The sequence below is a fragment of the Anolis carolinensis genome, chromosome 1 (assembly GCF_035594765.1).
Source record: "Anolis carolinensis isolate JA03-04 chromosome 1, rAnoCar3.1.pri, whole genome shotgun sequence".
NCBI classification, from domain to species: Eukaryota; Metazoa; Chordata; class Lepidosauria; order Squamata; family Dactyloidae; genus Anolis; species Anolis carolinensis.
In genome coordinates, this window is record NC_085841.1 from 350,634,395 (window position 1) to 350,658,689 (window position 24,295).

General features: G+C 36.9%; 1 protein-coding gene across 12 annotated transcripts in view; it reads left to right on the top strand.

Moving 5' to 3' along the window:
- Positions 1 to 21,313, top strand: part of mark3 (microtubule affinity regulating kinase 3) — an 83,372-nt gene extending 62,059 nt beyond the window's left edge. For 3 of the 12 annotated variants that reach the window (XM_062968519.1, XM_062968521.1, XM_062968524.1), the window contains 5 exons: positions 7,084 to 7,248; positions 7,968 to 8,225; positions 11,989 to 12,015; positions 17,194 to 17,238; positions 20,226 to 21,313. In XM_062968519.1, coding sequence (XP_062824589.1) covers positions 7,084 to 7,248; positions 7,968 to 8,225; positions 11,989 to 12,015; positions 17,194 to 17,238; positions 20,226 to 20,571 — 841 coding nt within the window. In that variant the 3' untranslated portion in view covers positions 20,572 to 21,313. The remainder of the gene's footprint in view (positions 1 to 7,083; positions 7,249 to 7,967; positions 8,226 to 11,988; positions 12,016 to 17,193; positions 17,239 to 20,225) is intronic. The other 9 variants (XM_062968520.1, XM_062968525.1, XM_062968526.1 and 6 more) reach the window with 7 other exon arrangements.
- Positions 21,314 to 24,295: the final 2,982 nt, after the last annotated feature.

The window sequence follows — 24,295 nt, forward strand, 5'->3', positions numbered from 1 at the left end:
TTTGGGGGTCCTGGCTCATTTCTTCAGATGCACTGAAAGGAAAGGGCATCTTGCCTCTGCAGCTGGGCTGCGTGGTTAATGATGTAATTGAGACTGTCATACTTACTGTGTTTGCTTCATTTTGACTGCACTGTTTATTCCCTAGCCTCTAAAAGGCTACAGGCAAAACTCTGATTTGCTATTGATCTCATGCACCATAGGGGCCTTTATGTCTGGAGTGCATGATAAAAATTCTTTATATAAACACATACTGTACTTTTGTCCCCCTATAACGCCCCCACTAGTACGCTACTGACTGTGTTCTCATACTACCATAAATTTCCTAGGCCAAAATGCAGTTTTTAGTCTCAGCTAGAATAGAATGAGTGAAACTAGAATTAGCATATGTTTCAATTTCAATTCAGCGGAGAGAACAATTGGATTTATGCCATAAAATTCTATTTGGATGCAAGGTAAGCTTTCTTCCCAAACTGAATATGCATATTGCTAATTGTGCAAACAAAAGAGGTACAGTAGAGTCTCACTTATCCAAGCTAAACGGGCCGGCAAAAACACCATCCATTACAAGGGCAAGAAAATATTAATCCTGAAAGAATATCCGATAAGTACCCTCCAAAAAAGAAAAAAAATACCTATTTCTGACGGAAAAATGTTAAAAAACGACAAATCCTCTTCAGGTGGGAAAGAAAGGAAGAATTAATGGCAACTTACAAACAAGAGAAATTGTGGATAACAACAGAAGAGAAGGCCAAAGAATTTTACAAAAAATAATGAGAGAGAAGAAAAGAACCGACTCTTCAGATCAAGACCGTGATAGAGGGAGAAAAAGAGCCAGAACTATATATCCAGAAAAGACAGATATTCCCACTGGACTGTAACTCACTGACTTGTCAAATTTAGAAGAACAAGACAAAGCCCAGGGATAAAATGTTACTCTAATAATGTAAATGGATTGAATTCTCCTAATAAAAGAATATTTAATCAATTAAAAAAGTGTAGATTTGATGTAGTGGCGTTCCAAGAAACCCACATCTCCCATAGACACATAGTGCACTTAATCCAAAAAAAAAATAGGTAAAGAATTTGTCTCCTCATCAAATGAAAAAAAGGGGCGTGTTATTATATATAAATACTAAATTAAAACCTGAACTAGCTTTTAAAGATTATGATGGCAGGATGGTTGGGGCCAAAGTTTATTACAGTAGAGTCTCACTTATCCAACATTCAGGATTATCCAACGCATTTTTGTAGTCAATGTTTTCAATACATCGTGATACTTTGGTGCTAAATTCGTAAATACAGTAATTACTACATAGCATTACTGCGTATTGAACTACTTTTTCTGTCAAATTTGTTGTATAGCATGATGTTTTAGTGCTTAATTTGTTAAATCTTAAACTAATTTGATGTTTAATAGGCTTTTCTTTATGTTTATGTTGGATAAGTGAGACTCTACTGTAATTTGTGACATCTATGTCCCAAATGGAACTAAAACAGCCTTTACAAAAAAAACAACTAAACGGTTAAATAATAATACAGGATTTTGGCAAATTAATTATTATGGGGGATTTCAATTTAATCCTAGACCCAAAAATAGATAAAAATGTAAACCCAAAGATAGAAAACAAAGTACAGACAAGCAAATTATCACTAAACCTTTTGAAAGTCCTACAGGATTGGGACCTAAAAGATGTCTGGAGAACGCACCACCTTAAAAAAAGATATTATACTTTATTTTCAAATTGGCATAGGTCATGGTCTAGGATAGACAAGGTGTAGATGACAACATAATTGATCCCAAAAGTGGCTAAAATCAGAATATTCCCAGAAATAATTCAGACCGTTGTCCATTAGAATTTATTATTAATAAAACATATAAAACTCCAAATTGGAGATTGAATGGGAACCTATTAAAAATGGAAGAAGATATTAAGAAAAACAAAGAAATTTTGAAATAATACTTTACCCTGAATGACTCCACTAAAGTGCCAGCCCAAATTATTTGGCAAAGCAGTTATGTGCTGCCACTTCATTTAGCAAAGCGCATTAAAAATAAGCTAAAAAATTAGGCAATGAACAAAATAAAGGAAGGAATTAGAGTAGGGGAGGGAAAACTAAAAGAAAATCTAAATAACAAAAAAATAAACAAGAATTAGAGATTTTGGGAAAACAAGAGATGCATTTGGAGATGGAAGAAATTGAAAAACAACTAAGATTTATAAAACAACGGCATTTTCAAAATGCTAATAAGCCAGGTAGATGGTTAGCCTGAAGAATTAGAGAAAAAAAAACAGGCCCAATTCATAACTGAAATAGCAGGAAAGAAGGAAAGAGTTATACTACAGAACAAGAAATAGCAAAATCAATTCAATAAATATAGCAAGCTTTATACTAGAGACCAGATTAGAAAAGAGGATATTTCCAAATTTCTAGGCAATCAAAAGTTGCCAAAAATAACAGAACAGCAAAGAGAATTACTGAATAAAGAAATTACGGAGCAAGAAATTAAAAGAACAATTAGAAATTTTGATGGGAATAAAGCACCAGGCCCAGACGGCCTAAGTGGATTACATTATAAGGTATTCATAGATGAAACGACCCCACACCTAAAAAAAAAAAAATGAACAACCAGGAGGTACTAGATTCATGGCGTTTTGCCACAATAAACTCTTGGATTAATAAAATCCTAGAAATCATGAATATGGATAGAATTACATACTGACTAGTAAATAACCAAGATAGACCAAGAAAGCAAACAGACTGGGAACTGATCAAAAAGTATTTAACAGATGAGATATTAAGATTATTGATTTGACATTACAAGTATAAAAGGTTGAGGGATACTGCTTTGGACTGTGAAATAACGAAGGATTGCAATGCCAGTTACAGATTAGATAGAAGAAGAGATGATGATGAACTGAATGCTATTAAATACATCATACAATAGATGGAAGTCATTTTTATATATTTACTTATGTTATTTTTTCTATTTTATTTCATTATTTTTCCTCCTTTTCTTTCTTATTCCCTACCCCCTTTTAAGTATATGTGACCACTTTCTTCACCCCCACAAACTATCCCCTTTTTGTTTGTTTATGTTTTTGTTTATCACAATTTTGTTAAAAAGCACTTGTGTTATATATCACTATGTTGCAAGTTTACAATTCACACATTTGAGTGGGTGAAAAATAGCAGTCATAATTTATTGTGTAAGAAATTTGAATGTTTTAAAATGTATCCAACTGTTATAGACCGGCAATGTTGTCTTTTAAATGGATGGGAAGACAGGCAAAATAGTGAGCTCCTGCTACTTTTTGCTTCTTATGGAATTATCCACCTGTGCTTTGGTATGGTGTTGACTTTTGTGTGTTTTCACCAGTAAATCTGGTTTAGATAGCATGGGAGTACTTATCTATATATATAAAATGATAAAGTTGTTTGCGCAGTGACTATAACAACAAAACTAAACATCCCAGAAATACGAAATTTGGCAACACAATGCAAAAGGCTTGCCTCCAGGTTACAACAACACAACCACACCACAAAACCACAATCCAGACCCACAAAACTCACAACAACGCATCATGCGATAACAACACAACTAAATGCCCCAGAAATACAAAACTTGGCAACACAATGCAAAAGCCTTGCCTCCCAGTTGTAACAACACAACCACACCACAAAACCACACAGGACCCACAAAACTCACAACAACGCATCGTGACTATAACAACACAACTAAACGCCCCAGAAATACAAAACTTGGCAACACAATGCAAAAGCCTTGCCTCCCAGTTGTAACAACACAACCACACCACAAAACCACACAGGACCCACAAAACTCACAACAACGCATCGTGACTATAACAACACAACTAAACGCCCCAGAAATACGAAACTTGGCAACACAACGCAAAACCCTTCCCTCCAGGTTGTAACAACACAACCACACCATAAAACCACAATCCAGACCCATAAAACTCACAACAATGCATCGTGACTATAACAACACAACTAAACGCCCCAGAAATACGAAACTTGGCACACAACTAAATGCCCCAGAAATATAAAACTTGACAACACAACGCAAAAGCCTTGCCTTCCGGTTGTAACAACACAACCACACCACAAAACCACAATCCGGACCCACAAAACTCACAACAATGCATCGTGACTATAACAACACAACTAAACTCCCCAGAAATACGAAACTTGGCACACAACTAAATGCCCCAGAAATATAAAACTTGACAACACAACGCAAAAGCCTTGCCTTCCGGTTGTAACAACACAACTACACCACAAAACCACAATCCGGACCCACAAAACTCACAACAACGCATCGTGACTATAACAACACAACTAAACACCCCAGAAATACAAAATTTGACAACACAATGCAAAAGCCTTGCCTCCCATTTGTAAGAACACAACCACAACACAAAACCACAATCCAGACCCACAAAACTCACAACAACGCATCATGACTATAACAACACAACTAAACACCCCAGAAATACAAAACTTGCCAAAACAATGCAACAGCCTTACCCCCCAGTTGTAACAACACAACCACACCACAAAACCACACAGGACCCACAAAACTCACAACAACGCATCATGACTATAACAACACAACTAAACGCCCCAGAAATACGAAACCTGCCAACACAACACAAAAGCATTCCCTCCCGATTGTAACAACACAACCACACCACAAAACCACAATCCGGACCCACAAAACTCACAACAGTGCATCGTGACTATAACAACACAACTAAATGCCCAGAAATACAAAATTTGGCACACAACTAAACGCCCCAGAAATACAAAACTTGGCAACACAACACAAAAGCCTTGCCTCTCAGTTGTAACAACACAACCACACCACAAAACCACAATCCGGACCCACAAAACTCACAACAACGCATTGTGACTATAACAAATACAAAATTTGACAACACAACTCATCCACCTCCCCAATCCCTACATTCATACTTGGCCTCCAAAAAAACAATTACAATAATAAGAATGACAACAACAACAACAATAAGAATCAACACCATCACAGGCAAGAAACAGCCAGGCACTGAGGCTGAGAGGCCAGTCAGTGCTACACTGGACCTCCAAAAAACAATACAGTAACATCTAACTTATCCAACCTTCATGACCACTACAACAACAACAATAATAAACACTTACACAGGCAAAACAAAAAAAGACTATTGTACCACAATAAAAATATAAACTGCACTCAGCAGAATCAGACATTACAACTAACAACAAACCAAAGACAACAGGGATCTCAAGCAATTATCAATCAACACAAAAATTGAAGAAGGTAACAGACTTCAAATACTGTACTACTACTAATGTGAATATAAAGAAGGTGGAGGTCACAGCATAAATACAACCTAATGTAGACTGACCAACACCACCAGACTAAGCCACAGCAACGCGTGGCCGGGCACAGCTAGTTTGATATAAAGTACATGTAAAGAGAGAGAGACTACAAAGAAGACAAACATGTATTCTAGAATAGTTTTTGAGGTCTGAATGTGTACATATGAATACACAACCATTTTTTTTACTGTTTGTTGAATTTTAAAGCTTAATGTGCTTTCTTTGCTGAGACTTTTGTTGCTCTGTTTCCAAGGCTAAACTTTCTAAATCAAATTATTAACCTTTGTGCTGAAGTTGACTTTCAAAAAAAATGAAGAATTGGGTCTTATTTTTTACTACCATAAAAACCAAATTACATTCTAAATGGAGGAGAAATCTGTACGCCAACAGCCACAATAGTAAATATCAAATGCCTGCCAGAAGAGATGATATTCATCCACCCCAGAAAATTAGTGGTGTGGAGATTTTATAATGTCCTAGAGGAGCCATTCTATAAACGGGGCATGCAGTTTAAAAGGCTTTTTTCTGTCTTGTTGCCATTCCAGCTTCTTTTGGCAGTGGGGTCCAGAGGAGGGCCTCTGTATGATCATCAAGATAAAGAGGAGAGGTTTAGAAAATCTCACTCTGAATCACAATGTTCAAAATTGTGGTACAGATTAAGTATCCCTTATTAAAAAAGCTTGGGCCAAGAGTATCTGGGATTTCAGCTTTATTACAGTTACTGCTGTTGTGATGATGATCATGATGATTTTGGTATACCTGTATTTGCATAGACGTACATATGGCGATATCTTGGGAGATGAGACCCAAGTCTAAACACAAAATTCATTTATGTTTCATATATACTGTACCTTATAATTTGTAGGTAATTTTATCAATATTTTAAACAATTTTGTGCCTGAAACAAATATTTTGTACATTGAGCTATGAAAAAGCAAAAGGTGTCACTTTTTCAACTGCTCCTTAGGCAATTTTGGATTTTTGGAACATTAAAATAAAATAATGTATATGGTCAAGATGACAGGATAGGTAGGTGGAGAATTCTTCTCTATGCAGTTACAGAGTTTAAACATGGCTTGCAAGTATTACTTCTTTAGCTAAACATACTCACTGTAGTATTTGTGCAGAAGTATAAATTAAATGCTGTAATTAAGGGTCTGCCAGAGATAAAGTGTGTTACGTTTTGAGAGAGAGCTTTCTTTATGTGGAGGCACTTGCAAACAGCATTGGTAATTTCGTAGTAGTTGCAGAAATTTGTCTTGCATAATGGAGGGAAGAGTGAATTTCTGTGTAGTGCTGAACCATAGTTTAGTGTTAACTTTTGTGAATCTCTTGAGTTATGCATTCTCTGCTCCCCTGTAATCACTATTACTAGTTTACTGGCATCTTTAGCTGATCCAATTTCTGACTGAGACCTTAAAGAATCTCTGTCGGTCTGATTACACAGCACCAGACAAACTAATGATGTAGGTAATCATAAGAGAATTCAATATCTCTGAGCCTAGCAAGACAAATATGTGTCTACTGCCCCTGATGGAATTAGTTCTGAAGGATTGTTTAGCGATAATGGATGATTCTTATGTGAAGAAAGGTATTTTTTATTACATAATAACCCTCAAGTTTGTCACTGGTCCATCATATTATTCTTTCTGCCTCTGCCTAAACCCGACCCTCTCGCAGCCTGACTGAAACGTTCGTTTATGCAGCTAGCCCTGATACGCTTTATGCCACGTCCTCCACCTGTGTTCGACTGCGACATCAGAAGTCCATGTCCATGTCAGCCTCTATGCATGCGAAGATGATGTTACCTTCATTAATCAATGGCACAGATAACCTCAGGTCTATGTAAGAAATGCTGACGTTATTATGAAACTAATAGGTATCTGCTTCTGCTTAGCTATGTGCCATGGAACGTTTAGTCCTAGAGAATGCTAGAGGTTATCTGTGAGGTGTATTACTGCTTTAGTCATGTTGTTCATATTTGTCTCGTAGTCCAGATATTCTGTGATGTGATCCCTTCTTAATAAACATTTTGAATATTCCTTGCTTCTTTAGTACTGCCAGCAATACCACTACTACTCATCCATATATTGTGATATTCCTGAATTAATATTTTTAAATGATTGTCTCTCTTTAAAAGCAGTATGGCTATTTTTTTCTCTGCAATAATATCCACAAATTATTATCATGAGGAGAAAGTGGAAGAAAGAAATATTCTTACATTCACATTAAAAGAAAAAAGCGGAATTTGATTTTCCTTTCCTCGCATTAATGTTTTCAGGGTTTTGTAAAAAAAAAAAATCCATATGAAGTCAATTTAGGGTGAGCTTTTCTCCTATGTACAGAGATATTTGATTCACTTTTTTGCTTCTAATGCATTTATGCTTAAAAAGTTATGAATAATTTATAATTTGAAATAATGCTTCCTCTAAATTGTAATCTATAATCTCTTTTTGTACTTCATTGTAAAGGTCCATTGCACTCTGAAAAATTTATTTTTCCAGCCTGATGAGGGTTGAATTTCTGCAGACAAAGGATTTAACTCACCTCTGATCTTCTTCTAGTGCTATTCCCGACCAGAGGACGCCAGTAGCTTCTACTCACAGTATCAGTAGTGCAACAACGCCTGACCGCATCCGCTTCCCAAGAGGAACTGCCAGCCGTAGCACGTTCCATGGCCAACTTAGAGAACGGCGTACGGCCACTTACAATGGACCCCCTGCATCACCTAGTCTATCGCATGAAGCAACACCACTCTCACAAACACGAAGTAGGGGCTCCACTAACTTGTTCAGTAAATTGACATCAAAGCTTACAAGAAGGTATGTATTTTAAAAAAAACCATCAAAGAATTTTGCTCAGTGCAGATATTTTCACTTATCTAATGTTGAATGTTAAAGTTAAGTACTAGTCATCTCACCATAGCAAAATAGAGAAAGTAGTTACATAAGCATGAGGAGTGTTAGAATTAAGTTTGTAACATCTGCCTAACCTTTCTCTTCAACTGGTCTGAATATCCTGCCTCGGTGGTCAATGAGGTGGGCTCTGAACCTGCAAAATTATTTTGATTAGCATAGTTAAGTGATAAACTTATTCAAATTAAGAGGTCAAGGCTATAGAAAGTATTTTAAGATGATCCAATTTTAGGTTATTTAGGGTACTGAGATATAGTGGCCTGCTGTAATGCTGAGTAAAGCAGTCAGTGATCTGATGTTTACATTGGAATCTTACCAGCTGAGATCTGTTTCAGCTTCATGAAAGAAGCAAATATATATATATATATATATATATATATATATATATATATATATATATATCTCTTTCATTCATGTTGCCTAATACCATGATGGGCATGCTATGTCCCTGAGGCCACATGCAGCCTGCAAGGATGTTTCTATGGTTTCGACATCTCCAGAATCATTATATTGGCCTTTTTCTGGCCAGAAAAAGACAGGTGAATTACTGCTCCCAGAAGCCTCTCAGATGTAACAATTTACATTAGTAAGATCTCTGTACAGATTTACGTAAAGAAATGCCATTCTCAGTCTGGCATGAAGAGCATTTCACCATGATTGTGTTAATCCCACATGCCAACCCAACTAGAGAGAAGTATTAAAGTAGCCCCACTTCACACACCTGCTTGCAGTTGCTCTTCCCGTTGTAGTATTAGGCCAACCTAAGGAATCTTGACAATTCAAAGTCTAGGTCAGATACCTTCTGCACTTCAGGTTTTGCTCTATATAGTACACCGAGGGCAGAATGTTTGTGTGCCTTATTTTATAGAAGACAGTTCTTCAAGTAAGAGTTCAAAGTTCAAAGATAAAGAATCCTGAGAATGAAGAAGAGCCTTGATGTTGCCCTTTTTTGATATGGCATTTTTTTTTCTGCGATGGGTAAAGGGTTACCCAACCCAGGAGGCTGAAAAACACATAGAAAAGTAGGCCTTTGTTTTCATGGGACACTGTTTCCCATGGATATAAGGTTCCACCTTTGGAAAAGCTGTGAGTTAATTCAAAGAACCTTGAAGGCTTTAAAAAGAGACAGAACAATGCTCTTTGGCATTGAACTGAGAAACTAGAAAAATGTAAAATGTCACTTCATATTCATTCTGCTTATTCCTTGGGAGTGGGCTTCCATGTTACAATTGCAAACATTCTAGGACATGTCAAAAGCTGGAATTATCTTCCAGGCATATCTTTGCTTAAAACAGTTCACCACAGGAAGCTGTCCATCAGCCTGTGTCAAAAAGTTTCACATGAATTAATTAATTGATGTAGTCAGTGATTTACACAAAGCCATGGACGAGAGGGAGAAGTCAGGGTGGCGATCTGATGGCACTGAAATGGGTTAAGTGCTGCTGGGCTGGCTCAGGGCCACACAGTAGAGACAGCTGCTAAGCACACTAAGGATCAGCACTGAGATATGTGGCCTGTGCAGATGGACCCCAAGTGAGCTTTTTATTTATTTGTTGAGACCAGTCTTAACTTTAAAAGAAACTACTTGAAAAACAGAACTAGTACAATAGTTTTGATCAACCATTGGTTTTGCTCAACCCATTCCAGTTTTGTCACTGAATAATATAGTCATAACATATGAATCATTATGTGACATTCGAACTACATGGAAATCTTGCATATTGCCTACATCTAGTGAATGGGATGAGAGCAGCATCTCATACATCTGGATGGGAAATTTGAACACAACACACATTAATTGAAATTAGAGCCATGCGGATGTGTCCATGGACTTCCAACAGCTCGTGCAGATACCACCAACTGACAATTTAGAAGGCACTTTTGTTTCCAAAGGGATTTCAAATACTTATAAGGTAGCTTCCTTTAGGGGCCTCCAGTGGTGCAGTGTGTTAAAGCGCTGAGCTGCTGAACTTGCAGACCAAAAGGTCTAAGGTTCGAATCCCGGGAGCTGAATGAGCACCCGCTGTTGGCCCCAGCTTCTGCCAACCTAGCAGTTCGAAAACATGCAAATGTGAGTAGATCAATAGGTACGGGTCCAGCGGGAAGATAACAGCTCTCCATGCAGTCATGCCGGCCACATGACCTTGGAGGTGTCTACGGACAACACCGGCTCTTTGGCTTTGAAATGGAGATGAGCACCAACCCCCAGAGTCGGACACGACTGGACTTTATGTCAGGGGAAACCTTTACCTTTATTTAGCTTCCTATAATACCTGTAATATAAAAAATATTTTTTCCAGAAGGTCTCTGATTTATTGGAAGCCTCACCATTATTGTAGCATATCAATATTTCAGTTCACTTCGAAGTTCCTTAGTGATAATTACATGCTTCAACTTGTTGGCACAATAAGCTATTCCTTTCTGTCCATAGTCCTGTGGAGCATGGAACCATATTGGTAGACATTCATTCATTACGCAGTTATATACTGGAGTGTTTTCTATTTCATTTCCAAAGTGGTACTATAAATCAGCTGGATTCTTTTTTACCCAGTATTTCCTTTGTAGGAGCTTCCAAGTGCTTTAGGAAGTAACAGCTTTTTGCCTCTTCTATCAAACGCCTTGCAGTTCTACTTTTTTTATTTCTGCAAGCAATCAACTGTGTAAAGAAGTGGCCAAAATGCTAACTTTTTACTTAGGAGTACAGCAGTTTTGTAATCAAAATAATTTACACAAATAGTTCATTTGTTTAGATTTTATGCTTTAATTTATTTGTTCTATTTGCACTGTGCCCATTAGTAGAATACATTAAAATAACAAAATGAGTGTATGACTTGAAATATTGCTGTTTTTGTCCTGGGAGACAGAAAGGGAGAAGAACAGTCTTGAGGCATAGACTGAAGTTGAACAGAGTTGTGTTAAGTACAACTTCCAGTTTGTCTTTCTAGAGGATAGGTAAATTGAGTGTTTTCTTCTTTAGAATCCCCAGGACTTTAAGTAGGCCTTTAGTTGGGTATCTGTCCATGGTTGGTGTTAGGTAGAATCTGTTTTTTTTTCACTCCTTTTTACTCAAAGAACCCTGTGAAGTGATGTGATGGGGAAACTCATTGAAAACTGGCAAAACACTTTTGGCTCATTTACACAAGACACCATTGCCCAATTTTCTCCAAATCTACCCATCTTCACAGTCTATTCCATTCAGCATGGTCCCTCTATCCATAGAGATCATTTGTATGTAGAGATGTGTGTGAGAAAGAGTTGGGCAAAGCTTCTTCCACTCCCATATTTCTTCATCTGAGTATCTAGGTCTAATCTATTTATTTCAAGCTGCCTTCAGGTCATCTAAATCATATCTACTACTTCTTCCAGATATTACTGCAGTGTAATTTGCCTCCACAGAAGTACCTTTATTCAGAATTCCCACCTGGATGGAAGGAGGGTGGGGCTGACTAACCCACTTAAGGAATCCTGGGAGCACTTTGGGGAGGAAAATGTCAAAAGCCACATCCATTTTAATAACCATTCTTTGTTTCCAGAGTGAATTTAAAACTGTTGATTTCACGTTTCATTAAGCTAGTCTTTATCATTATGTGTCTCACATGCTGAATGGATTTTCAATTTATTTCATACCAACACATTTTGTTAATTATTATTTTGGCTTAATTTCTTTTAGAAACATGTCATTCAGGTTTATCAAAAGGTAGGATGTGATTTATATTCTAAGAACCAGCTCTTGCAATTAACCCTGAATTTGGCTTTCTAGCCTTGGTTTTTCTTTAAAATAAAAATTGATACAAGACTAAACTTTCTGCCAAAAACTAAATACCTTTCACATACCCAAGATAAGAAAAATAAATTATTGACTAATGATAATCCTTTGAATCTCTGGCACCTGAATAATGAGATGCAAAGCATGCCTGTGCGCTCTGTTTACTTTCATAGTACCAGAAATAATTTTGTTCTTTATACTAATACACTTAGCATGCTAATGGTTGAAGAATGATATGTTTAGTAATACAAAAAGTGTAATGCTGCTTGCTTATCAATCTTAATTTTAGCTCAAGAGCCTTGTCAGTTTATTTACCATTAATAATAATATATTTGGAATCCAAACCAAAGTTTTTTGCATTAAAAACATCCAAAGAGTACACTGAATATTGATAATGATCAGTAAAACAGTAAGCTAGTTTTCTGATAGCAACTTTGTATAGAATCTTCATAGTTTTGGAATGAAGATGGAATGTTTCTCAGCTATTTGACAGAGAAATGTTTTAAAAGGTAATGTTGGAAGTAGGAACCCACACACACACACAGGGAGAACCAAAATCAGAACCCAACTAGGAAATGACTGCTAAAGACTTGAGTGGACCAGATATTCATAAATAGAGCTTTATATTTTTATAGTTCAGAAAATCAGTAAGTTGCAGGACATTTTAAGGTGAATGAATTCATAGTTTTTGCAACTATAAAGAAAAATAAGATGCCCTCCCAACTTTTGTATAGTCCTTTGTTTAAGATGGATATGCATGGCATTGTATTTGAGTTCAGTTAACATTAGTTGGTCCAGGGCCTCTCTCATTCACAGAATTGCTCCAGTTACAAGTAAGGGGTAATAGTACTTTTGGATCACTGTGCTTACTTCTCTCTGACCTGTGATCTGCTGTGGGTTTTTGATTTTTATTTTCTATATAATGCTCCTCCTCTGAGAACTTCCACATCCACTTTCATGAATCATTAAGCTCTTTATGGATGTGTGTGTGTTTGTTTTTTAAAAAAAATACATATAGTGTTGTTTTGACTTCGCAGGGCTCTCAGATGAGGTCACTAAGTTTAGTTTGTGGTGCATCTGACTTGAAACGCAATTATTCTCTAGGTGATTTTGAATAAAATGTGATCTTTTGAATCTTAGCTTAAGAGTTGTTGCAAAATGGCAAACCTGCAATGTTTACTTTTGTTGCAGATTCAGAACAAATCGAGTTGGAGTACATTAAAATGGAATGTGTCAAATGTTATTGTTATATTATTAAGTCCTCTGTGGAAATTTTCATGAGCCAAGAGTGTAGCCCAGGCATGCGCAAACTTCAGCCCTCCAGGTGTTTGGGACTTCAACTCCCACAATTCCTAACAACCAGTAGGCTGTTGGGAATTGTGGGAGTTGAAGTCCAAAACATCCGGCGGGCTGAAGTTTGCCCATGCATACGTAGCCTATGTCTCCTTGTTAAACTATTGATTGTAAAATAGATTATTTCTAGTACAGATTTTAGTCAGTTTAGAGCTGTTTCCAAATGTAGGTCCACATGAGAGTGTGGACTGCAACTCTCAGAATCCTTGACTATTGACCATGCTAGCTAGGGCTGCTTCTGGCAGATGTAGTGAGAAAACACTTGGGATCCCAAGTTGGAAACCACTGCTTTAGAAACAGTGAAGTTGAATTACCAATATTACTAAATCATGTCCATGCTATTCAAATGTTAAATACAAAAATGAAACGTAGTATGCCAGAATAAACAAAATCCTGTTTCATCTTCCTTGTCCTATTTGAGATACACCCAGACACTGTCATCACTTGCAGAATGCCCCACCAAGTGGGAAGGAACTGTACGTAATTGTATATGGTAGTTAAAGCGCTCCTGAGAGGTGGTCACCCAGATCTTTAAACAAAGACCTCAAACAAACAAAATACAGCCTCTGAGGCAGTCCATTCCATTGTCAAATGGTGCTTACAGCCAACAGATTCTTCCTAATGTCTAGGTGGAATATCTTTCCTGGTATTTGAATCCATTAGTAAAAAGCAAGCTTTCTCCATATTCCAAATGACATCCCTTCAGGTATTTATTTATGACCGCAGTTGTGTGGCAGAATGCGGAACTTACTGACCAGAAGGTTGGTGGTTCGAATCCACAGAACAGGGTGAGCTCCCATTGCTAGCCCCATCTTCTGCCAATCTAGCAGTTCAAAAACATGCAAATGTGAGTAGGTCAATAAGTACTTCTTTGGCAGGAAGGTAACAATGCTCCATGCAGTCATGCCAGCCACATGACTTACAGACAACAGCAGTTCTTCTCTTCGGCTTAGAAATGGAAACCTTCACCTTTATCATTTCATATTTCAGTCTTATCAAAGGTGAACATGCCCAATTCCCAAAAGCGCATTCCTCATAGGGTTGTGTTCAGAACTTTTATCACCTTGAGCTCTCTCCTCTGGATACCTTTCAGTTTGCTTTTTTTGTCTGCTCCATCACACTATTGACTTAAGTTTATTTTGCAGTTTACCAGGGATAAGTACATTCATGCATTTCCTGCCTTCTTTGTGTTGTGAATTTGTAACATTCACACTAATGCTGTCTTCTGTTATATCTAATGTTTGATCAAAATGCATTTTACTATATACTCATGTATAAGATGACTTCAAAAGTCGAGGGCAGGTTTTGCAGACAAATGTATATTTTAATACAATCAATGGATAACTCAGTGGTCATTCTGTGATCTGAGGAAAACATCAATGACTGAGGAGGCCAGTCGCCCTCAGCCTCCACTGCCATTTCTCCATTCGGGCATTTTAAAAGGCCAGAAGTGGTGCCACAGCAGAGAGATTAGATGAGATTGGTGCTTCTTTTAGGTTCTTCTGGATGTACTAAGCTCTTACCTTCTGCCACACTCTTCAGAGAAGGGAATGTTTCCTTTTTTGGTAAGAGTTATGGCATAGTACGCACATTGACCAGTGGATAAGTAAACCCAGATAGTTTTTGGTTTTTTAAAAAAACTAAAATGTATAGATTTATACATGACTATAGAGAGTATAGAATGATGTTTCATTTATATTATTTGATACACTTAATCTCCTGAGAATACAATATTAGTTGGTCTGCTGATTAGCTTAACTTAAATGTTCACTGATAAGTAATATCCTTAAGTATCCTTAAGCTAATGCAATAAGGTTTTTTTAAAAAAACAGTTAAACAGATTTTGAAAGCAGTGGCTTGTTTCAATACTTGTAACAAATATATGCTTGTTTCGTTATGTCATATAAGGAATATACTTCCAAAAGTTTAAGATGACTAACAAAAAGAAGTACAATTAAAAATAACAGTCAAAACAAGCAGACAGTAAAACAATCACTATTTAATAGCATAAAAGCAGCAAAAAACAAAATTACAAAATTTGTTCAAATGAAATACAAAAATGTGTGTGTGGTCCTGGTGTGTTAAGCCCATCCTGTCGGAATAACTGGCAACTACAGTAGAGCTTAATTAAAGTAATCTGTTCTTCTGGGATACTTGTGTTTACTTTGCCAGTTTGTTTTTTGCAGACCTTCGTTGGTTCACTGATTTCCAGTGTCCAACTATATGAATTTCCATTTGTTGTTATGTATCTTCAAGTCGTTTCCAACTTATAGCAACTCTAAGACATAATTATAGGGTTTTGGGGAGTTTAAAGTGTGTGACTTACAAAGGTCGAGGGGGGAATTGAACCTTGGTCTGAAGAGTTTTAGCCCAAGGTTCAAACCACTTCACCATACTGGTGCCTCATAAATATATAAACACACATGTACACACTACCCTATCTCTGAAGATCTTAGGGTAGCTTACAATAAAATGAAATTAATTTAATTAAAACCTTGTAATAGTAGTCCACCTTTCTGAAAGACAACATGACAGTAAGCCAAAGAAGTTCAGCCTGTGTTGCTCCATTCCATTAGTGTTCAGTACTTCAATGCTATGTGGATATTTAGTATGTATTTAATTGCACTGATGAATATTCTTGCTTTGCAACATCAGACCTTACATTCCCTTGAAGATCAGCATTTCACAGTGGTACATAATGTCCTGCAGATTTGGAACATATTGCTGCATAGGGAAAAGAATAGAGAAATGGCATACATCTCACAAAGTTAGGATATAATTCAGAATTTGACATAGAAACATTGTTAGACTTTATAGTTTGCTTCCTGTGCCTGACTCTGTCCAAAAGAGAGTGCATAATTTCATTTGTGTACTCTAAGTTAATCAATAGTTCATATTCTGCAGAAGGCTATTAAGGTGGCCCTGAACTTTAGTATTCTCTGTAAAGCATATGTGTTCGCAAAGTGCTTTTGGTTTCACTTTTCTCAACAAATCAAAATAATGATATGACACTGACCTGCTAGTGAAAGGAGAGGATCCCTCTGTTCTGGTGGCTAGTTTTTATTTTTAGAGATTTGGAACATGTTGGGGTTTTTGTGAGCATGGTGTTTTTAATTATTCATTGCAAAATGAATGCTGTTTTTTCATACTCATTTTGTTTTCAATTTTTTTACCCCTCCTTGCAATAGCTGAAGTGCATCTTTCTTACACTGTTTATGTTTCTTTTAAAAGGTTTATCCATGACAGGTAAAAGTAAGGGATTATGAGTGGCTGAATTATATAATAATGACTACCTCTTAATATCTGGGAGGCTGTGGATAATATTTATTCATTGATCACGAGAGGTGAAAGCCTGGAAAAATTCATAGCACAAACTTTAAATGAGTGTTACTTTAAAGTGATTTTCAGTTTCAATGTATGCCTTGTATGAGGAACCCAGTTCTTTAATGAGCTTGACTGTTGCAAATTCTTTGTCTCTGAAAGATCACACATAGCTTTCTTGATCTTGAATAGCTACGTATCCTTACAATATCCTTACATAAGCATTTGAGGCTTCCAAATATATTTTATTTGGGCAAAGGCATGTTGAACGTCTTCAATCTACCTATCATTTCCATGTTTAAACCCAACACTTAATTGCAATTAATATTGAGTGAGATGTTACTGTGCAGTGTGCTGCCAACCTTAATCATGCTAGTGTAAGATTTGTCTTTTCTTCCCTGCTTTTCTTTGTGCTTCGGCATTGTTTTCATTGAGGCTTCCAACTGAATATGAGAGGAACGGGAGATATGAGGGCTCAAGGTGAGGGCAATTATTTTTTGTTTCAAATGTTAACTGTAGATTGAGTAGATTAATGCCTAGGCCGTAGCACACTGGTGATGGTGTTCTTAGCTTAGCAAATACATAAAACCAAGAATACCTCTTATCTACGAAGCCGTGATTAACTTACGTCACTTATATGACTTTGACTCCTCAAGCATACATACACACAGTTCAGATCACTGGGAAAATATAAATAATTTCTTGCTGCTGAGAGATTCCAAGACTACTGTTGAAGTCTTCACTATTTAACCAGAAATCATAAAGGAACACAATTCCTTTGCCAAATGTGAAAAAATATATGCAGATTTCAATTGAAAGGGAATAACATCTTTGTTTTCCATTATCTGCCCCGTTGCAACATAGGCCCCCCGTTTCATGTAACTGATTTAATCACAGAAATGTCAGTAAGAGGATCTTGGTTTTGTGAGTGGTGAATTCTTTGGCACAGAATTCTAGGATTTCACTGCCATATGACAAATAATAATTTGATTTCTAAATTAAATACAGCTTCTCTTCTGGAAGGTTTTTGAAGCTATAAATGTCTGGTTCCATTGAGAACACTAAATGCTATTGCATAACCATTTTTCTCTCCAAGAGAAAGAGAAAGTTTGGAAACTGCCTGTTTTCAAAGAAGAGATACACCAATTCACAGTGAAAGTGAAATTCTAGAAATGTCTGTGAGTTTCTTTCAGACCTTCTAGGGATGCGGATCTGGGTTTTCCCCTTCTATGTTTAATATTGGCTGCGGTCCAGAGAACAGCAAGTGAAACCTGTTTCAAAGGCACTGATGTAGTTGCACTTGCCTTACTCACTGAATCGCAGCCATAGTGCTTCATTGTGACAGTTCTGATAATTAGTTGAAAGTAATGGGTCTTTTTGTCTTGAGCGTTATTTGGTTTTGTCTGTTTAGCAAAATTCGAATAAATGTTTTGTTAACCTTGTAATTACTCTTCAGTGTGTAAAACTTTATGTGGCCATAATAGTTCTCATTACTTAGATATGTAAGCAGTTTTAAATCTTCCACTGTGTAGCTTTGAGTGTCTGAGCAATAGGCAAAGTTGGAGAACAGTGAAGTCCTCAATTACTTTTTTGGTAGATTAACCACCTAGTGATTTCAGCAATTAACATATTCATGTTGGACATGGACCAAAACAAAATACAAAAAGAGTGATACTTTTAGTGGCCAAGTAAAATGCACAAAACATTTGATGCATCATATGTTTTGTGAATTTTGGTTGACCAGTAAAGGTACCACTCCATTTTGGATTTTAGTGGTGAAATTACTGTACTGTTGCAAATACTTAACTATGAGTCTGGAGTCTTGGAAATTTATGGAATTCGTCATTTTGAATCTGCAATGCTAGAGTCAAATTTCAGTTCTACATTTGGAGTTTGGCATATTGACTTCCATAAATATAATAATACATGATATGCAAGGAGTTTTATTTGATACTGCGTTTACCTTTGGATTCTGCTGTCATGGAGGAGTGAGGCGTTAGGAAACTATGTATGATGCTTCAGTTGTGAAGTATGCACCATTAGTTTGTCCTCTCCTACCATACATTGCACCCCATGATTTCTAGTTGCTTCTACATTCCTGTTCCATTAGAGCAGAGGGAGGACAACCTATTTGCCCATTGTAATTTCACAAATGAATACTCTGAACCTGCACAATGTGGCATTTTATGCTTGCTTAGATCATATCAATCATACAAATACAAAACGAGTTTGCTCTTAGCAATTTTCTGTCGGAAAGGGAGATACAGGCAGCCCCCGAATTACAAACATCCAAATTATGAACAACTCATAGTTACGAACAGGCCTTTCCACTCCCTGCCTACCATGAAATTTTAGTGCTGAGCCAAAGCATGTCTGTATCTCTCCACTCCCTTTCCTTTTTCTTCCTATTGATATATCTCCACACCCCTTTCCCCCTTTTCTTCCTGTGGATCTCTCCAAACCCCATTTCCCTTTCTTCCTTTCAATCTCCTCCAAACCTATTCCCTCCTTTCTTCCTATCGATCTCTCCATCTCCATTTCTTTTTCCTCCTATCAATATCTCCTTCATCTCTCCTATCCCTTCCTTCATGTCTGACACCACTTTTAATTGCCCTGGCTCAATTCTATGCAATGCTGGGATTTGTAGTTTGGTAAGGTAGCAGCATTCTTTGGCATAGAAGGCTGAAGGCCTTGTAAAACTACAGCTCCCAGAATCCCATAGCAATGAACCAGGGCAGTTAAAGTGGTGTAAAACTGCATTCATTCCATAGTATAAGTACACCCCAAAGAAGTTGGGGCAGGATAAACAGAAGAGGCTCCTTGAGGAAAGTTCTCTATTTCTGTGGTTTTCCTTTCTATTGTTTGGAAGCTTTGGTGTTCTTTAAAAAGGGATTCTAATCACACAGAAAATATAATGTGCACCTTTTAAAGCCAAATTACAAAGAGTGCACTTTTTACTGGACCTGTTCGAATTTACAAATAAATTCAATTTAAGAACAAACCTACAGACCCTATCTTGTTTGTAACTTGAGGACTGCCTGTAGCTTTAAAGTTAAAATCACAATGAGGATTTAAAAACATATTTTTCCTCAAGGATCCCCCGACTATGCAATGCTTGTTAATAGTAATGATAATAAAATAAGACTGTAGTAACAGATGAGAAGTTGTTTTGGCATCTCCACTCCTGCCGTTCCATTTCACATTTCAAAGCTACTTTCTTGGGCTGGGCAGAGAGAATTGACCCTTGGAGTTGTGTGACTCATTTGCATTTAAACTTTAATTAGTTTTTCTAATTCAGACATCTCTAAGTGCTGACAGGAGCTTTTAATTGCAGCTGGGATTGGTAATGGACACAGAGACACCCCATGTTTTAATAATGCATGTTGCAAAGATTGTCGTTTTTACTAACATAACTTCTGAGAAAATGCAATTCATCTGTTGAATACTAAAACTTGGTTTCCTTCCAGTCGTAACGTTTCTGTTGATCAGAAGGATGACAACAAAGAAGCCAAGCCCCGTTCACTACGATTTACTTGGAGCATGAAAACTACCAGCTCCATGGATCCAAATGACATGATGAGGGAAATCCGTAAGGTCCTGGATGCCAACAACTGTGATTATGAACAGAGGGAGCGCTTCTTGCTTTTCTGTGTCCATGGGGACGGTCATGCAGAAAACCTGGTGCAATGGGAGATGGAGGTGTGTAAGCTGCCAAGACTGTCACTGAACGGAGTCCGCTTTAAACGGATATCGGGAACATCCATAGCATTTAAAAACATTGCTTCCAAAATTGCCAACGAATTAAAGCTGTAATGAGAAGAGCAATCAAGTTTGTAAATTTAAAGTAGCAATTTCAAGTGGTTTTTTTTTTGAGAGAACATCAATGAAAATGTATAGAATAATATTTAGGGCAATAACTTCTGCATCTTCTGAATCATGATATTAAAGCAAACAAACAGTTGAGACAAGCTGCTGAGCTGGGAAGGGAGAGTTGGACTTTTTTTTATAAGTGCACTACAGCATTAAAGTTGCCTACTATGTAAAATATTATTTCCTTCTGCTTTATTTACAGAGCTCTTGAGTCTTGGCGAACAATCTGAAACACACAATATATACATTTGAGTATTCCTCCTGTTTGTGTGGATGTGTGAATGTACAGTATGTGTGTATAATTATAATATAAAAGTATTATATGTAAACAATTCATTTATAGCATCGAAACTGTACCAGTCCCTCTGTTGAGGCTAATTTTGGTGCTAAAATCGAAATGGCCAAGGTGGAAACACTTGAAAATAATTGATTAGTTAACCAGTAAATGCAGGTTTTACAATTCACTGCTGTGTTTAAGTTTAGTATGAAGAGTTTTGGCTTATGGTTGTGAACATTATTCCTGTGGGGATTTTTCATTTGCTTTCATGAGATAATTCAAAACTCATGTTGTTGTTTTTTTTCCAGGTCTTGCATTCTTTCTCCCACCTATTTATTATTATTTAAGTCTGAAATCAAATTAAAACTACACATTTGTGATAATTAAAATTGTGGGGAAATGCTTCAAGTTTTTTTCTTTTCTTTTTCTTTTCTTTACTGAGCAGACATTGAATATTTTGTCTTCCAGATCTTTTTGTGTCAAGGTTTTACCTTTTTATTTTTCAGCCTTGCTCTCACTGAGTTCTTCTTCACTTCAGTGGAGCAAAACCAGGACAACGTCATACCCTTTGTTAGTAGGCTAGAAAACGGAAGTGATATCTACTTAAATTTTCATCCTTTATGAAAATCCCAGCACTATCACAAGCCTTCTCTGATTTTCATGCTTTATGCTGTGGTAGAAAACCCACATTTAACTTTAGACAAATAAAACATTCTCTGAATGACAGAAATTTTTGTAGCAAAATACTTGGACAGATAACTTCAAAGAGAAGATGTGAGGGAGAACCCCTGGACTTCAGTTATTAATAATTTCTACTCAGAATTGTTCCATAACTTTAAAATACTGTCTTGGCCATTGATGCTGACAGACCAGTAAACAACAAGGGAAACACATTTTCAGCACTGTTTGCGAAAAATGTAAAAGAGAGGGAAACACCACCTGCTTGTTCAGTTTTTGTGTCCCATGCTGGCTTTCTCCAGGGCTTCCCAGATGTACTGATTCATGATTCCCAAAATGTTATGCTAATTTACACAATGATGGTTGCAGTGAGCACATGGGGAGGGCCCTGGATTGACAAAAGTTGTTACAGCTAGATCTTCAGTAGCGAAATTAGTCGTGTTCAGTAGCCTAAACTCATACTCTTAACAGTGCAGCTGTGAACTAATACAACAATAACAATTGTGTCCCTAAAAGACAAAAAAGTTATTTAAAAAGGGAATATCTTATCACTATCACAAGCCTTCCTGGAATGGTCTCTGATACACATACTTATCAGAACTTTAAACATGATGCATGCATACATTTGGACATACATGTTTACACTCAGTTTACAACTGCAAGCAGTTCTGCAATTACAGTTTATTTCCTTGCAGATGTGAGAATTTGCAACTTCACACCTAGTAGTATAGTATAAAGTAGTATAAAGGTCCTCAGTATTAGCTATCATGCTAGGGTACAGAGATCTGATCCCTATCCCTCTGCTTTCTCTACTTTCAATGGCACTAACCAAAGACTTCCAGGCTTTTTCTGTAATAATGTTTAGTTTGAAGCAAACCATAAGAAAAGCACGATCTTCGTATTTCTACTGATTTGAGTCAGTGTTTTCCAAGAATTACCTGGTTTTGTGTGATTTCACTTGATTTAGCACTTTTGCCGATTATGTAGCAGAAAACTCATTAAAGTACAGTGAGTTACATCACACACACACACACATATATATATTATCTGAATCTGCCAATTTGATTTTAACCCAGTGTATTAATACAAAATCTGTTTCCACCTCTGTAACTCTCCCTTGATATTTGGTAAATTGTTATACTCAAGGCTCATCTCAATAATAGGAGAGTATAAAATGTCTGATTTAAAGAAGAAAACACTGACATTCTGTATAGAGATTTAATGATGGGAATTGTTTGACAATGGCTGTAACGAGTACCAGTTATATCATTATGTTAAAGCAATAAACAACATTTCAGGTGCTTCTTTAAAATTTCAGGTGAGTATCCAACTGTCCTTTTTAAAGATTTAAATGTGCAGGGTTTTTTTGTAGAGTAGCTGCACAAAGAGGGCCCATCAAAATATGTTGTAGGGGTCTAACATTTGATCCTTTAGTTGCTGCCCTGAAGAGAAATGGACTGAAGACAGGGAATGCAGAAATGAGTTGATTCTATAACTCTCCTTTGGAAGATGGGGAGGGGGTATTGAATGAGCATTCTCATATTTGTGGCCACTGTAAGAGATACAAATGTGCTATGACCATCTGCTTCTGCCATATGCAAAGGTCAGGGCATTGGGATGTCTGCTGTAATGTCTTCTCCTTTAGCAAAGCTGATTTACCGCAGTCGAGTAGATTTCAGCTACTCGAAATCTCCTCCAAAACTCAGAATCTTCCTAAGATTACCACTAATTTTATACCAATTACCTGTAATCTAATCCTAGCTCTCCTGTAAACCTTTCATTCACAGTGTCATTTTCTCCTTTCCTCTCTCAATTACAGTACAAACTTTATATTCACGTGAGAGATTTTTCCAAACTTCACACACATACATGGAATCTCAGATAATATTTAACCCTATTATTTTCAATATGACAAACAACAGAGGTGCTGAGAAGATGATACAGCTTGTATGGTAGGCCTTAATTCAGTGATTCTCAACCTGGGATCCTCAGATGTTTTTGGCCCACAACTCCCAGAAATCCCAGCCAGTTTCCCTGCTGTTAGGATTTCTGGGAGTTGAAGACCAAAAACATATGGGGACCCCAGGTTGAGAACCACTGCCTTAAGTGAATAAGTGAAACTGGATAAGTAAAACCATGTATATCAATTCCACAGATATGAAAGCCATGGTGTAATTCTGAGTAATTTTTCTTTAATGATCAGTGGCTTTCCAAATACTGCAATTTTAACAAACTTTAACAAATTTCTCCCAATGTTTCAGCATTCACAAAAAAAAAATTAAGATAGTCAAAGTTCTACTCACAGAATTGTTGAAAGTTTTTCTATATATGTCTAACAGCTGACCTTCAGCCACTTACCCTGTCTGCTTCTTTATTGACATCCCCAGGTACAATTTCCCTTTCGGAAACAATGCTTTAGCAGACTATATACACATACAAGCAACCATTGGCTAATGCAAGTTTCCTTGATATAGGGCTAACGGAGCAGTTCTATATATGTTGGGTCAGAAATATGTCCTACTGAGTTAGAAAGTGCTTAACTAAGTTAGCTTATTTGACAATGGCCTATTTTATTATCCAGCGTGGTTTTCAAGCTATATTACTAACTCTAGAAATCATCTTAAGTTATGAGGGAAATACCAGGAAAGATAATCGTCCTCCTACCAACAGCATGTCTGCTTTTATCAGTCTGATAACTTTCCCCACCTTGTT